Source organism: Filicampus tigris, chromosome 2 (genome assembly GCF_054856515.1).
Source record: "Filicampus tigris isolate MCC_2025a chromosome 2, RoL_Ftig_1.0, whole genome shotgun sequence".
Taxonomy (NCBI): domain Eukaryota; kingdom Metazoa; phylum Chordata; class Actinopteri; order Syngnathiformes; family Syngnathidae; genus Filicampus; species Filicampus tigris.
The window spans coordinates 15,531,723-15,547,268 of NC_141218.1; the positions used below are offsets into that span (position 1 = coordinate 15,531,723).

Genomic DNA, 15,546 nt, shown 5'->3' on the forward strand with positions numbered 1-15,546 from the left:
ATAAAGTGTGGTGCACTAATACTGATCACAGAGCAGAATTTTCACATTTTCGTATTTTTTTTTTCTGATCAAAGTCAGCAAAGGCCTGATTATCAGAAGATTACATTGTGGTGTGGGGTGTGTTAAAAGTGATTCCCCCCCCCCCTCCCCCCCTTGAAACGTGTTTAATATTCATGATCACCTTCGTGTGTATTGACTGATCTGTGATTGTGATGATGGCACCAAGCATACATCCGAATTAACGAGTTAGAGCCCAGACCTAAATCCAGTTTGAAATCAGTGGATAGTTGAATTGCACCCACCCGCGCCCCCCCCCCCCCCCACACACACACACACACACATACTCATGCACTGTACACTGTGATTCATTTGAACAGACAACTTGGTTGTATGTCATGCTGCTGCTTGTGTTGATGAGGGGCCGGCGGTGGGGGCTTTCCAAAGAGACAGCTCAAAGGTGGTCTAACATACGTAAGATGTCTCTCCGACTTGAATTGTGCTATTGATGTCTTCATGAAGCTCACACCAGCCACCCCGCTGTCACTGATATCTCAAGAACAGTGATCTAATTAAAACACTCCCGCAGTTTGTTTTCACTTGACACAAGAAAAGTCTTTGCAAAACAGCTGTGTTTTCTTTTTTTTTTTTTTTTTTTTTTTTAGGTCATGCTTCCACATGTCAGGACTTGTTGCCCCACTGAGTACAGAAGAGATACAAAGTCCAGACTTATCTTTTATTCCCTTTTTCTACATGCACTCTCGTAACACCATAAAAATACAGGCAATTGGACTTCAATTCAAATTTTTAAATATTGCGGTATTGAAATATATACTTGCATACGTTATGTGTTGCACCATCGGGTCCAAACATTAGGTACACCTGCAATGGGAGCCAATGCAACATTATGTTATATCAGCAAAGAAAGGTGATTATAAAAATGCAAAAAAAAAAAAAAAAAAAACACTACACTACTTGAAATTAAAAAGAAAATTATACCATACAATTGCACTGTTTAACATGTTCTGTCCTTTATAATCAATGGCCCACGTTTGTGTGAATATTTTTTGGTATAGTACCCTATGCCGTGGAAAATATTGATTCTGGTCTTTGTCTTTCACTTGTGTATCACTTTTGCACCTATGAAGGTACTCAAAGTGCTGCACACTCCACATCGCATCTGCCTATTGATGGCGCAGCATCAGGCGCAAGCAACCGGGGGTGCCAGAGTCATGCCACCTCCGAGAATTTGTTAAGCGGTTTGGATAATGGATGGATGGACATATGGAGAGGAAAATGTTTAATGTCCTTAAAAATCCAAAATATTGTGGTGATTGTTCTAATATTTACAGCAGTTGAAGTCAGAGATGTTCACATAAAATCTGGTGGAGATTAATTGCAATTTTCTGTCATCAAGCGACGTGAAGCAATTTTTACGCTCTAAAGACAATTGGGTTAAAAATAACACAATCTGGGGTCAAAAATGGACCGATCCACAAATTGGGTCAATTCGACCCACCTTCGAGAGTTGTTTTGTACAAAACAGACCAATTTTTTTGGGGCTGTTTTGTACGAAACTACCATTTTTGGGGGGTTGTTTTCTGCTAAATAACCTAGAAAGTTGGGTTAAATTGACCCAAGTAGTGGATCGGTCCATTTTTTACCAAAAATTGTGCTATTTTTAACCCAACTTGTTTGAGAGTGTATGGAGAAGCAAACACTTAACATCGTTTTAATTTTTTTCAGAGATTGAAGTGGGCATGAGGAGAGGTGCACATATATTTTAGTGACAAGAAGTTGTAGTTTACAGATATTAAGTGACGTGTCCTCTAGTGAGCGCCTATGGGAAGAAAATAGCTTAATGTCCATAAAATCCTAAATATCATTTGTGGCGATGTTTCGAATATTTTCAGAGGTTGAAATGGGCATAACTATAGATGTGCACATGAATTTTGGTCACGAGTGCAGTTTATGGACACTAAGCGACGTTAAGCTTTTTAAATGTAGTTTTCAGCACTTTATAATGCATTTCAAAACAAATCTCTGAATCCACTTTACAGGGCTTTTATAGTCACTTAGTAGCTGTGACGGTTTCACACCAGTCACGTTTGATGGTGCACGACACATTAAGGAGACCCCCCCCCGCCCCCTCCCCTCCCTTTCTCGCCAGTAGTTGGCCCAACAAGTGGTTAAAGCCGCTGGCTTGTTGCAGCACATTGCAGACGTAGTGCAGAGGGGCGAGGAAGCACCTGCTTCTAAAGAGGAGGAGGAGAAGGAGGAGAAGGAGAAGGAGGAGGAGGAGAGACGGCTCTCATGAGAAGCTGCAGTTGTTGGCACTGACACTCGCTTGGATTGCGCTGAGAATATGCACAAGTTATTTTCATCATCTTGTTGGGAAATCGGGAGGCGCGAGTTCTCAAAAAGCAGCAGATGGATCGTGTCGTGGTCCATGTTCAAGGATGGTCTTTGAACGCACCTCTCGCTACTTCTCATTGAGGAGAGCAGACGATTATATGTAGACGACTGCGCTTTAGGCAAGTTGGATAAGACGAGTCCGCGCTCGGAGTGAGGTGCGCGCAACAAGAGGATGCCAGCCAGGCGTGGCCAATGTGAGGAGAATGCTTTGGGAGGATGTATATAATAGAGTCTTTTCCTTCTCATTAGCGCACATATCAAAACGGATGACGAGAGGACTTCATTCAGCCTGCATGGCTCGGACATTTTCACCACTTTAAATGCCTTCGCTTAGTTTAAACCTGACGGCCGTGCACACCATGGCCGAGGTGGGGACTTTGTTCGGAGCGCTCGACTTGGATTTACAAAGTTTTCCTGCGTTTGGGAACGCGCCCCTGCAGCCGGAGTCGCCGCTGGGCTTGAACGAGCGCCTGGGCCAGATCGAAGGGGGCCTCCAGCGGGGGTCGCCCACCGACTTCGGCCACCTCAAAGGCATCCTGAGGCGGCGGCAGCTCTACTGCAGGACCGGCTTCCAGCTGGAGATATTCCCTAATGGGACCGTCCACGGGACCAGGCAGGACCACAGCAGGTTTGGTACGTAGTTCATTCATGTAAATTGACCGGAAGGGCCATTAACACAAAACACGGTTTTACTTGACTTTTGGGCATCTTGGGTCGGAAAACAGTTGGACACTTGGCTGTGTTGGGTCTCTGGGTTGAGCGCGAATGGAAAAAGCGGAAAGTGTTGTGGGAGCCACTGAGCAAGGCACCAATTGCCTAGCCTCGATAGATAGATAGATAGATAGATAGATAGATAGATAGATAGATAGATAGATAGATAGATAGATAGATAGATAGATAGATAGATAGATAGATAGATAGATAGATAGATAGATAGATAGATAGATAGATAGATAGATAGATAGATAGATAGATAGATAGATGGAAAGAACCTGGGCTACAGTATGTCAAATGATGTAGAAATGATGAAGTGTAAGCAAAAGTAAATCAAATTCATCTATAGCCTACAGCAGTTTTCTCTTAATGGTCACAAAGTGCTCTACTAGAAATATAGAATGACAAGTAAGACATTTAAAACCTTTTTTTTTTTTACTATGTGTAGGTTAAAAACATTTTTTTTCACAAATCAAAGATTAGAATGTATTTATCTGTTCTCAAATGTACAGAAGTACAGACACATTTAAAATCGAATTATGTTCCATAACAAAACATTTGTAGCCTTCTTCGTTATAACCCGCCACTGTTTCGATGAAAATGACATTAAAAATATGTAAGCATTAACGTTATGAGTGATACTTATTTGTTCCATAAATTCCCTACAGTATACCAGCTTGCTTCCACATGCAAGCGTAGCCTACATATTGTTTGCAGGTGAGGCAACACAACCAATTAAATGAATCTCCAGCGGTGTCACTCTTGAGCTCTTGACGTCCCCAGTGGATACCCGGCCGTGCGTCACAGTCACCTGGCGTGAGGGGAAAAGCACGGCCCCCTTCTAATCCCCTTCGGGCTCCGGCCGCAGGTGTTTCTCCTCTCCTCGGCCGCTAATAAGTGGTGCGAGGGTGCGGACGTGTAGCGTGCAGACATGCAGGTGCAGGCTGAAGCAGAACTACTGGTAGGCTTCCAGTGCAGGCTTCCAAAAAAACATGACGGTGTGCATAAAAAGGATGGGTGGTCCTCGTGTTTGTCTCTGGCTCGACTTAAGGTTCAGATGCGCGGCCTTTTGTCAGACATGGCTCTGATTAAAAAGGCACACTGTCAGTGTTTGGCACCCCGTGAGCTCAGGGGAAGATGGGGCCCAGGTGGCCGCACGCTGGCCTCTGCCAGCTGGATCCTCTCTGACTGCTAACCTCTGCATCCCAGCATCCAGGCTTTTAATTGGACTGCTTGTTTCCCACCCTTTGAAGTTCACGTATACGCTTCCACTGGAACTTCCTGTGAGTCAGCATCGGAGGCACACAAGGCTCAGCGTCCTCATAAAAGTCACTGCTAGTTAGGTGAGCAAAAAGCTGGGACACCGATCGCTCGCTAGGCTTCGTGCCAAACATCCCTCGTGTCACATTTCAACCAGTTGTAAAGTGCACACAGAAAACAAAAATCACTTAATAAAACATTCAACAAAATCAATGCTTCAGTCTTGGCTGTACAGAAAGTGCAAATGTATTAAAATGCCTCAAATATAACTTGAGGGTTGCCTGATGCATTACGGAGCTAAATCTTGTATTAGTAATATTTACAATTCAGTTGCAAGATCCATGCAACTGAATTGAACTTAATTGAATTGTTGTATCTTTAATGAGAAATGCCATTCACATGAATAGCAAAAGTTATGTCATTTTGGATATCTCAAATGTTCTTTTTAAATAGGCAAAAGTGAATCATAGATCATTTTAAACATTAAAAAACACTGCCATACAGAAAGGGAACAATTGGTTCTGTATTAATAGGGATTTAAATTAAAGTGATCCTCTAAGAGAAACTTCCAATATGAGACATTTATACATGGTAACACAAAAAAGTAGTCAACCAGTCAACAGACCGTTATGGGAAGCATTTTTCAGCTTTTACAGTATTCTGTGATATTCAGCGAAAGATCCATGTAGCCTACTAGTCGACACCTTGGCCTCACTAGTAAAACAAGTAGTAGAATGGATGCATCTTACTAGCAAAGTTATTTCTTTACTGTATGATATTTTTTACTTAAATGTTGCTACCCGATTAATCCATTATCAAAAATAATTATCAATTTGTTGGATAATTGATTGGTTGTCGATTGATTAGTTGTTGCGCCGTGTGTGTATATAAATGTTATGTCATGTAATGTAATGTAATGTTTGTTATGTTCCTGTGTGTACTTGTTGCTAGGCAGAATTTAACTGTTTCATGGAAAAAAAGTAGCCGATTAAAAAAGATGGCCCGCTAGGGCAGGGAAAGTAAATTACACACAAACACGCTCCTGGCTTTGTAACAACAAAATACCTTCATTGTCTAAGTACGCGGACTTCTCTTTCTGGGCGTGTACAGTAGAGTGCTTCCTGACCAGCGTGCATGTTTGATCCGAAGGTATCCTGGAGTTCATCAGCCTGGCAGTCGGTCTGGTCAGCATCAGGGGCGTGGACGCCGGACTCTACCTCGGCATGAACGAGAAAGGAGAGCTCTATGGGTCGGTGAGTCAAAACCATCCATTCCTCTGCATCTCTTGCCTGGAGACGCCGAATGAAACACAATTCTTTGAAACAATACATGTTAGGGATAGGTGATTATTTGATGTTTGAAAAGATTCAAGGGGAAGTTTGTAGTGTTAAACGTTTTGGTTTGAATGTAGCCTTCTTTCATTTATGAGGTCCTTTTTGTGCTTCTGTCCGCTCATCTTATGCCCAGTTGTTGGCAGACGAGTCATTTTTACTCTTATTTTATGGAGGTGGATATTCCGTCATAGTTTCAGCAAAGCTCCCGAAGCCCGAGATTAGAGCTCCAAAGTGCAGTAATGATCTTTTAGTCCATGAATGTCCTTTAGAGAATGTTTGTTGGCAAATACATGCCATCATCTGGGTTTCAGAGCATTGTCAAGGCTCGTGGGCTGATAGGAAATTGCAGTGAGACAAAACAGTTATGTCTCCTCCTCTTGTAGCCTCTCCATGCCTCACATCTATGAATGAACCTTCGAGAGCAGGTCACAAGGCAACGTGAAGAAAGACACTTAGAAAGACTTTAGTTTGAAGCATTTCAGATGGAATCAAGCCCGCAGCAATCCAGAAATATTGATAAAGTCTTGTAAAAGTGATTCCAGACCTTCAGAGGTGTGTTGCTGGTGAACTTGATGACCTTCCGCGTTAGACATGGAAGCAGACAGTTTGCTTCCTTCTCAAGAATCTCCCCCTCTTTGTCATGCATGCAGAATGTTTTTATCTCAAGAGAGAGGAAAGAGATGAAGACAAAGAGGGAAGGGGCGGTGGAGTATGTGAGGGTTATGTGTATCAGGTGTCCCAAGGCATTACCTGGGGGCCTCTCGGGCCCAGCAGCACCTGCCCCCACCCACTAACCTCCAGCCCACAGCGTTCCAAACAGAGGCCACCTTTCTACCTTTAAACACACCCATTGTGTTGAGACGGCAGATATTGTTACTTCGTGCTATCAGAGTCTGGTATCCCGGGGCTTTGACCCCCAGGGGCTCAGGGGCGGGTGACGGTGGAGGGCAGTGATTGGGGGATGTCGCGGAGCCCAGCTGTACACCTGACCAATGTAACCCAGGTCAAAACAGTGGACGCCATGCCCCAGTTTGTCAAATGTGAGTAGTAACCTATTACCGCCGTTTATAAAAGTTAACAGCTGAGCTGATTGTAGTTCGTTTACAAACCAAAACAGCAGCACCTGTCACAGTTTGTTAGCCAATCACAGTCTGCCATGACGGCCAATCACAGCCTGTCAGTCACAGTCAGATACAACCCCACGAATGAAGGCTTTGTCGATGAATCACTGATGTCAAATTGTCAGACATTCATCCATCAAGGACACTACGACACTAGCATGTGACCACCAAGACAGCCATACCACGTTTGCCTATTCCGTTGGCTGGTTGCCCAGCGTTCTGCTTTAGCGCGTTTGTTTGCCTGTCCCCGTGGCTGTTGGCGATACTGATACAAAGACAACAAAATGTGAGTTCCCTGTTCTAGTCTCTGTCAATTGTGGATTCTGACAACAATTAGGTGTGAGCATCAATGACGTGCTAACTGTGGATTACGGAGCATTACATGACTTTGGCCCAAGGCAAATTCCCAAACTTCAAAGTCTCACACTCTTGATAGTGAAGTTATCTGCTCTGTATCCTGGCTTTGAAGTGACCTACCACAGTTGACTTCATTTCCAACTATTCCTGTGGTTTGGTGTGCCGCACTTGGGGCCGACACCAGCCTCGTGAAATCACCTTGTGAGGCACATAAACAGGTTCGAAGATGAATTAAAGTCTGGAGTCTTTCCGCAAACGAGTTACTTGCACAGTATTGAAGATTATCTTACATTAAGTGGAAACAACATCTTTAACAACTAAGGGCATTTCCATAAACTTTCATGTGATGGTTCCACATTGTTTTGTGCAACCACGTTCAAGCCTGAGGAACTGCACCATTTATTAGTTCTGCTAAGTCTCCCACAGTCCTCTGTGTTTTTCTGTATTTTTCCATCATACATTTTCTATACCGCTTAACTTGTTAAGGTTACATGTGGTAGTTAAAAAAAATCCACAAATAACTGATGCCCACCCTGACGGGGGGTTGTAGTTGCGTATAGAAGCCAAAAGATGTCAGCAAAGCACTTAAAACGAACAGGAGCATGCAGCTAGTATGTACACCGTCATGAACCCATGCCACATAAATAACTATTCATCAGTTAAATTATTCAGCACAGACAAGCCACCTTCATATGAGGCTCATCAATTGTATTAGCTAGCATACTATCCTAAATAACATGCTAGCACGCGTAGGCAAACAAATGTGCGCACTAGCACTTTACATGAATGGTATTAAGGCCTTAAAGTTGAAGTCAACCCAAACATATTTTTTTAAGAATATGTTCTATGGAGGCCCATTAGTTGGAACAAGGCATTCTGATAAATATTGCCTTCATGGAATAAGAGTTAATCCACCCGTTTTTAGGATCTTTTGTCACGACCAATCACGGCTCACCTGTTTTCTGAAGATGAGCTATGATTGGTTGTTATCTGAGCCCTGAGGGTCTGTGATGTCATTTTCAGTCGACAGAAGTGACAAAATGGCCGCCCCCTGAGATGGCTAAAAACGGGTGGATTTTGCTGCTTATCTCATATTTCATATTGCCTTGTTTCAACTAGTGGGCCTGCATAGAACATATTCTTGAAATAAATATGTTTGGGTTGACTTCACCTTTAAGCACACTTTAAACCCTAACCCTAACCCTAACCCTAACCCCCTAACCCTAACCCTAAACCTAACCTTTTGGCAATCAAGCATACTAATGAATGTTTGGGAATACAGTGAACTGTAACAGCAGAGTATTATTAGGGGCTTCATCGGGAGGGAGACAGATACATACTTGTACTTTCACTTTTGAGATACAGTCAAGGAATGCCAACAAAACATGTCATCTCAAATGCAGATGAAACCAATCTTAGAACAACACCGAAAATTCCACCAGATAGCACCACAGTAGAAATGTTCGTATTTTGGCCTGAGCACACAAACAGCAAATAGAGGGGATTTTCTGTGAGAGGATAGGTTTCCCTTGCCCAAAAATCAAAATATGCAAATTTCAAAATGTCGAAACACTGATATGAGTTGGGATGATACGGATTCAAATGATTTATTTTGTGCTGTGAGGCATTTTCCCTAACCACTGGTGCAGCATATTACCCCATGAGTAAGAAGGCCGGGGTCAAAAGTTAGAGGGGCTCTTCCGCCTCAACGGGTCACCAGACCATGACGAGCTTGTGATGCGCCCAAGTCAGTGCCTAATAGTACGGCCCGGTCATGTGTCTTCAGGCTTGTGTTTACACACAACAGCTCTGCTCAGCCTGACAGACCATCAGCTAAACCGCGGCTCCTTCGCAATCGCTTCGATGAGGGGTTCCTTCTTTGGGGGATTCTCCCTCGGTGCTGGCTGCTCACAGAGCAGAACCAGAAGCAGGCGTTGCATGACTGACTGGTCTTTGGCAGCCGAGGAGCTCCTACCCGTGTGTCTTCCTATTGCTCTCACACGCTCAGCCAGCCAGCTCGCTCTCACCTGCTGAACCGGCAGCCATCGCTCACGCTGCGCTGTCAGGACAGCTTTTAAAGACGCTTGTTGTGTGTGTGTGTGTGTGCCTGTTAAGCGTTCATGTTGCATTACAGGGAGAGAAATGATCCCCCAGCACGACCAGAGGTCAGCAGGTCTGCAGAGCGAGTGAGGAATGTAAAGTGAAAAGTCATCCCTAATGACTCGCCCTCGTCATAATGAGCACCCGCTTAAATGAGTTTCTGCCGGTTCAGTTCAATGACACGCACGCTATATTGCGGGAAGCGATGGCAAACTGTCTCATTGGACACGTGATTAAACATTGTTTCAAGCAACTGCTCCATAGCTCAGCTTTAGAAAAAAGGTGAGCCGTGATTGGTTGTTATCTGAGCCCTGAGGGTGTGTGATGTCATTTTCAGTTGACAGAAGTGACAAAATGGCCGCCCCTTGAGATGACTAAAAACGGGTGGATTTTGCTGCTTAACTCATATTTCATATTAATCATAATGTCTTTTTTCAACTGGTGGGCCTGCAGAACATATTCTTGGAAAAAAAACGTTTGGGTTGACTTCCCCGTTAAACGCATTTTTAAAATAATACAAACTCGTTTGAACACATATAATACACTGAAAGAGAGCAATAGCAATAGATGAGACAAACATACTGTGCAAACAGTTAAAGTGTACTGATGTATCTGTTTACAGCAAACATCCTGTTTTTCCAAACTAACAAATGTATTATCTCACAAACTAAATCAATAATTGTGCTCAAAGGTGAAAATTATCAAATTAATCAATAGCCATCGCTTACTGTAGACGTAAAATGCAGGACTACAAAGGATTTAACATTGAACATTTTCAGCAACGATATTATGTCACCATCTTGTGGCCAACAGTGCAATTACAACCAAAATCAATGCGGGCTAAACAAAATAGAGACATAACTGTAGAAAAGAAAATAATTGCGAAATAATGGGACTGAGAACCTGGAACCCGCAATGGGCGGGACAATATTAAATACCATGAAAACAACATGAGAAAATTCAATAATATACAACAACTCACCTTAGATGCTGATTATTAAATGTATTAATATGTGTAGGTACATTACAACAGACATGTTGGTAGTCAAACCTAGCTTCCTTCAAACAATCAGAGAACATTATTATTGAATAGTTAGCTCCCAATTTGAAACTTGATTGGTTAGAGAAATTGCTATAGAAAAACAAAGATCATGAACCTTCACCTCAGTCAGTTGTGTAGTGTGAGTTGCAACTTACAAACGTTAGTGAGAACAGATAAAAACAGTTTTAGTCGTGTGCCCAATCTTACTTCCATCCAAGCATCCAATTTTGGCACCGCTTGTCTGCTTTTGCATCTGGAGTATGGTGGGGTTTACCCTGGACTGCTTGCAACCAGTGGAAGAGCCTCAATACTCACTTAGATGCAGCAAACATAAAGCCGTACATACGAAGATAAATACGGTCCAAAATCTGTGTTCCAGTTCAGCTGCTCATCATTCAGTGGCTGCATTTGAACGCCGATGAAGTCATAAAGCGACGCAAAGGTTATCCCATTTCATGTTAAAATACAGCCGCAAGATGTTGTTTTTTTCTTTTCTTTTTTTTTTTAAGGAGGCATTGCGACTCTGATTAATGGCTCTCCCTTGCAAAGTAGCACTGTAAGTTCCCAGACAGTTCCAACCAATTAAATGTCCAAAGATATCTTAGTATAGCCCAAACTCTTAAAGAGGAAGTCAACCCAAACATTTTTTTCAAGAATATGTTCTATGCAGGCTCACTAGTTGAAACAAGGCATTCTAATAAATATTGTGTTTGTGGAATAAGAGTTAATACACCCGTTTTTAGTCATCTCTGTGGGCGGCCATTTTGTCACTTCTGTCGACTGAAAATGACATCACGGTGTCTCAGGGCTCAGGTAACGACCAATGACAGCTCACCTGTTTTCTGAAGCTGGGCCATGATTGGTCATTATCTGAGCCCTGAGCAGTTGTGATGTCATTTTCAGTCGACAGAAGTGACTAAATGTCCGCCCCCTCACATGGCTAAAAGCGGGTGGGTTTTTCTGCTCTTATTCAACTCATATTTCACAAACGCAATATTAATCAGAATGCCTTTTCTCAACTCGTGGGCCTGCACAGACCATATTCTGAAAAAAAAATATGTTTGGGTTGACTTTCCTCCTTAAAGGTTCTGAAATAATGGACTTTATCTGGAGGTAAATCAAATGGACTGAAAAGTGACTGTATGATGTAGGAAATGATGCCAGGGAATTGTCAAAAGATCGTCCGCTCTTTAAACTGCTGGGTCAAATATTTATACTGTATTTGTATACATGGTACATGGATATATTGTTTTAAAATATGTATTTATTGAAATAGTGTCGAGATCAGGGGTCTCCAAATACGTTCCTTGTGAGCCACTATCCAGCCTGTTTTATATGTTTTCCTGGCTAAGGTAACAACCAATCACGCGCACCTGTTTTCAGAAGCTGAGCCATGATTGGTTCTAGTAAAGAACGTTTTGGGGTTAACTTCCCCTTAAAAAAGGTTGTAGCTTGAAAATGGTTAGAGCTAAATACTACTGTAGCTTTTAAAGGCTTAAATTGCAATATTGAGCGGAAAAACAATCCGATTATTTTTTCTAAATCGTTCAGCCCTACCAACTACAGTACTAGTCCGGCTTGAAAATGACTAGCCTTTCCAGTCAAGTCCACATGGACCGAGAATAAGGAAAGACTCTCTCATGCAGACGGACCCTAACGTGTCATTTTCTTCCTCCCTCTCCTCGCAGAGGAAGCTGACGGCGGAGTGCGTGTTCAGGGAGCAGTTCGAGGAGAACTGGTACAACACGTACACGTCCACGCTATACAAGCACAACGACACGGCGCGCTTCTACTACGTGGCCTTGAACAAAGACGGCTCGCCCAGGGAGGGCAGCAGGACTAAAAAGCACCAGAAACTCACCCACTTCTTACCGCGGCCCGTGGAGATCGAGAAAATCCCTCAGGCCTACCGCGATCTCTTCCAGTACAGGTGACCGCAGTTTGGACACGCGGTCCCGCTTACAAGAAGACGTGGCCACAGGGGGTTGTTTGCTACAAAACTGTTTACGCTCCGCTGAGGTCACCGCCTTGGCGCGCTACCAAGAGCACTGACATAAACATCTCTGCGTGTTCCTGGATGTTGCTTCATTGCATCTGCGGCCGAGCAAACCGCCGAGTTAGGACGCTACGGTCGGACGCTATAACCACTTTTCCTAGAGTTCAATTAGCACTATGCTGGCGCAGAAACTAGCGGACGGTTGCCTTTCGAGGGCCGCCCCACGCGATGGGAAAGAAAGCACTCGAGCTAAGGGAAGAGGAGGCGCGTTCCCGCATGGACTCGGAGACAGGAAGGACAGGAAGAAGGCTCGAGTGTAGAGTACACGCGTTGCGCAACATTCCTGTGACGTGATCCAAGTGGTCACGGGCCGAAGTGAGATGAGAATGTCCCGCGCTAGACAGAGAACACGACCAATGTGGTCTTCACCCGAGAGCACTTACTGAACAACCCAAGATGGAGGATAGTATGGATTGCCCCTTAAGCGTTTATAGTCCATAGTGGTACTAGTAGCATGCAGTTGGCAAATGGTGCAGTTTTGCCTTGCTATGTCCTACTAGTATGCCAAAGTTGTCCTTCTAGTGAGGACAAAGAGCATACGAGCACATGAACCTCAAGTTGGATATCAAGGATATCAAATAAATGCTCAAAGGGTTTTTCCTCACTAGTTTGTCTTACTAGTTTCAGCTCACTAGTAGAGTAACTGTGTCGTACTAGATACGTTTTTTTTTAATAGTGAGGCAAAACTATAGTGGGCATTTTGATGTCGTCGAGTGTGAAACATGCCCACTAATTGGGCCTAGTAGTGTTATAACTTACTAGTAGTTTACTAGTAATATTTATCTGATTACTAGTCGGCCAAAAGTGTCACTAGTAGTGGAAAAAAACATGAAATGTAAGACACAATCATTCTACTAGTGTACTGAATCATCTTACTGGCGTGGACGAGGAGTATACTAGTACATCAACTTCAACCACTGCCTTCCATTAGAGGAAGGATGAGTTTGGCATACTAGCAGGACAACTACATTTCACTAGTTAGGCAAAACTGTGCACCAGTGCACCACTCTGCACTACTATTACTACTACTGACTTACCAAGTGTTAACTAGTGGAATTTTATAATGTCACAAGCGGTACTAGTGGCACGTAGTTGTCAACTACTACACAGTTTTGCCTCACTAGTTACATGTAGTTGTCCTACCCGTGAGTGACTAATCAAATATATGCTCAAACAGATCTCCTGTAGCTGCATGAGCGTTTATTCAGTGTCTTTAAAATCCATTTTAACTGCCATGTACTAGTGCACTCTTTGTCGCCACTATCAGGACACATTAACGCACTTGTAGAACAAAATTTTATCCTCTACTGGATTACAATTCTGCACTCTAACAGGCATACTAACAGGCCATACACATTTCTATGAAGCAAAATGTTGGTGCTACTAGTCGGCTACAGGAGGCTACTAGTGTGCAAAACATGCCTACTAGTTGGGTCGACTAGTGTTACTATTAGTTTATCACTCAAATCTATCTGCTTACCAGTAAGCCAAAAGTGGCAGCAACAGTAGTGGGTAAAAAAAAAAAAAAAAAAAACACCCGTAGGACACAGTCATTCTCCTAGTGCGCTGAATTGTCTTACTAGTGACGACAAACAGCTTACTTGTACAATTAGGTGGATCTCAAGAATATGGAATAAAAGCTCAAAGGGCTTTCCAGAAGCTTTGAATGATCGATGTGATCAATGCGGGACAGAAGAACCAACGATTGACGTGTGATGTTCAGCGTGTCAGGAACATTATCAAAAAGGCAAGCAGCTGAGGGGTACAGATGGCCGATCCTATTTATGAGATGTACAATATATTTATTTTCGACATATAAAGTATAAATATAAATCTATATATTTATTTATTGCAAAGACTTTATTTTGTAATGAACTTGAAATTATCTGGACCGTAGATTCTACTGAAATTACATCAATAAAGCATTTTTTGAAAATATTAAAAATTATAAAAAAAGATCTGCAGTTAATATGACAATAAAATTGTCCTGCTATGTGACATGTGCTTACGAGACTATTTGTGCCTGGATCCAAATTTGATGTACCAATTAAAAACATGCAGAATGTACATGAGTTTGTCACTGTGTCTTTCGTTGTATATTGATGATATCTTAAGTGATGGACGGACATTTACTGCTCATGCTTCCATAGTCCATATGTGTGTCTATATAGATAGTGTGTGTATATACCAACCACCAACAATACAACGACAAAATTCCATCCATCCATCCATCCATCCATTATTTATCTTTTAAAAATGCACCTTTCTGTCTTTTTTTTGGTTGTTTTTTTTGGTTTAAGGGTCAATATAATAATATAACCCTGTGCAGTGTGTGGCGGATCTCTGTACGGAGGCGGGTTGGATCCGATGTTATTAATTACCAAGGTTATTATTGTTTTATACCTTCTTGCACTTACCAAATACTCCATATTGTCGCTGTCCTGTGAAAAACAGGACATTTATTAAATTTTTCTTATTTTTACTTGAATTGGTTGTTTCCGTGTTAGACATCGCATTAATGTGAAAATTTTTCAAAAAAAATCTAAAATTGGACATATGTGTTTTTCACAGGAGAAGCGACGATATACAGTAAAAAAAAAAAAAAACTAAAAAGAATAACTCTATTAGGAACTAAACTAAAACAAAGCATTTTTGAAAAAAAATAAAAACTAATACAAAATTGCAAACTCACTCTAAAAATTAATAAACATTTGAATTTGAAAAACAAAAGTCAAAATAAAAACTAACTCTAATGCAAAATCCCAAATTGTTATAACCCTGACAATTTTGCAGAAGAACGCAGGCCGGCAGACTTGCAAGAGGGAGGGCTGCGCCAATTTGAGAGTTGTCACAATGTCTTCAATCAAGACAGATCAAAATGGCTCCTTTCGTTCCCTTTAAATCTAGTGGCACGCTAAATTCTCGACATGATGGGAACACATCTGTGCTGCCCAGTGGGAAGAGTCAAAAAATAGAAGAAAATGATTCAGAGAGTTTGATGCACGCTGTTCACATATTTATGAATTAAATATGTAAATACTTCTACCCTACATAGGTGTACGTTTTAGTTTGACTTTCTGCTGCCAAATTGTCACTCTGCCATGTGCATTTCCAAGAGACTTGCGTTGATGTGAAAATCAGGCTCCGCTG

The 15,546-nt window shown here is 42.3% G+C and overlaps 1 protein-coding gene across 1 annotated transcript; it reads left to right on the forward strand.

The window, feature by feature from the left end:
* The first annotated feature begins 2,239 nt into the window (after nucleotides 1–2,239).
* On the forward strand, nucleotides 2,240–14,463 carry fgf16 (fibroblast growth factor 16). Its single transcript, XM_086024479.1, has 3 exons — nucleotides 2,240–3,045; nucleotides 5,536–5,639; nucleotides 12,029–14,463. The coding sequence occupies exons 1-3, from the start codon at nucleotides 2,733–2,735 to the stop codon at nucleotides 12,272–12,274; spliced, it is 663 nt and encodes a 220-aa protein (XP_085880605.1). The 5' UTR covers nucleotides 2,240–2,732; the 3' UTR covers nucleotides 12,275–14,463.
* The last annotated feature ends 1,083 nt before the right edge of the window (nucleotides 14,464–15,546 follow it).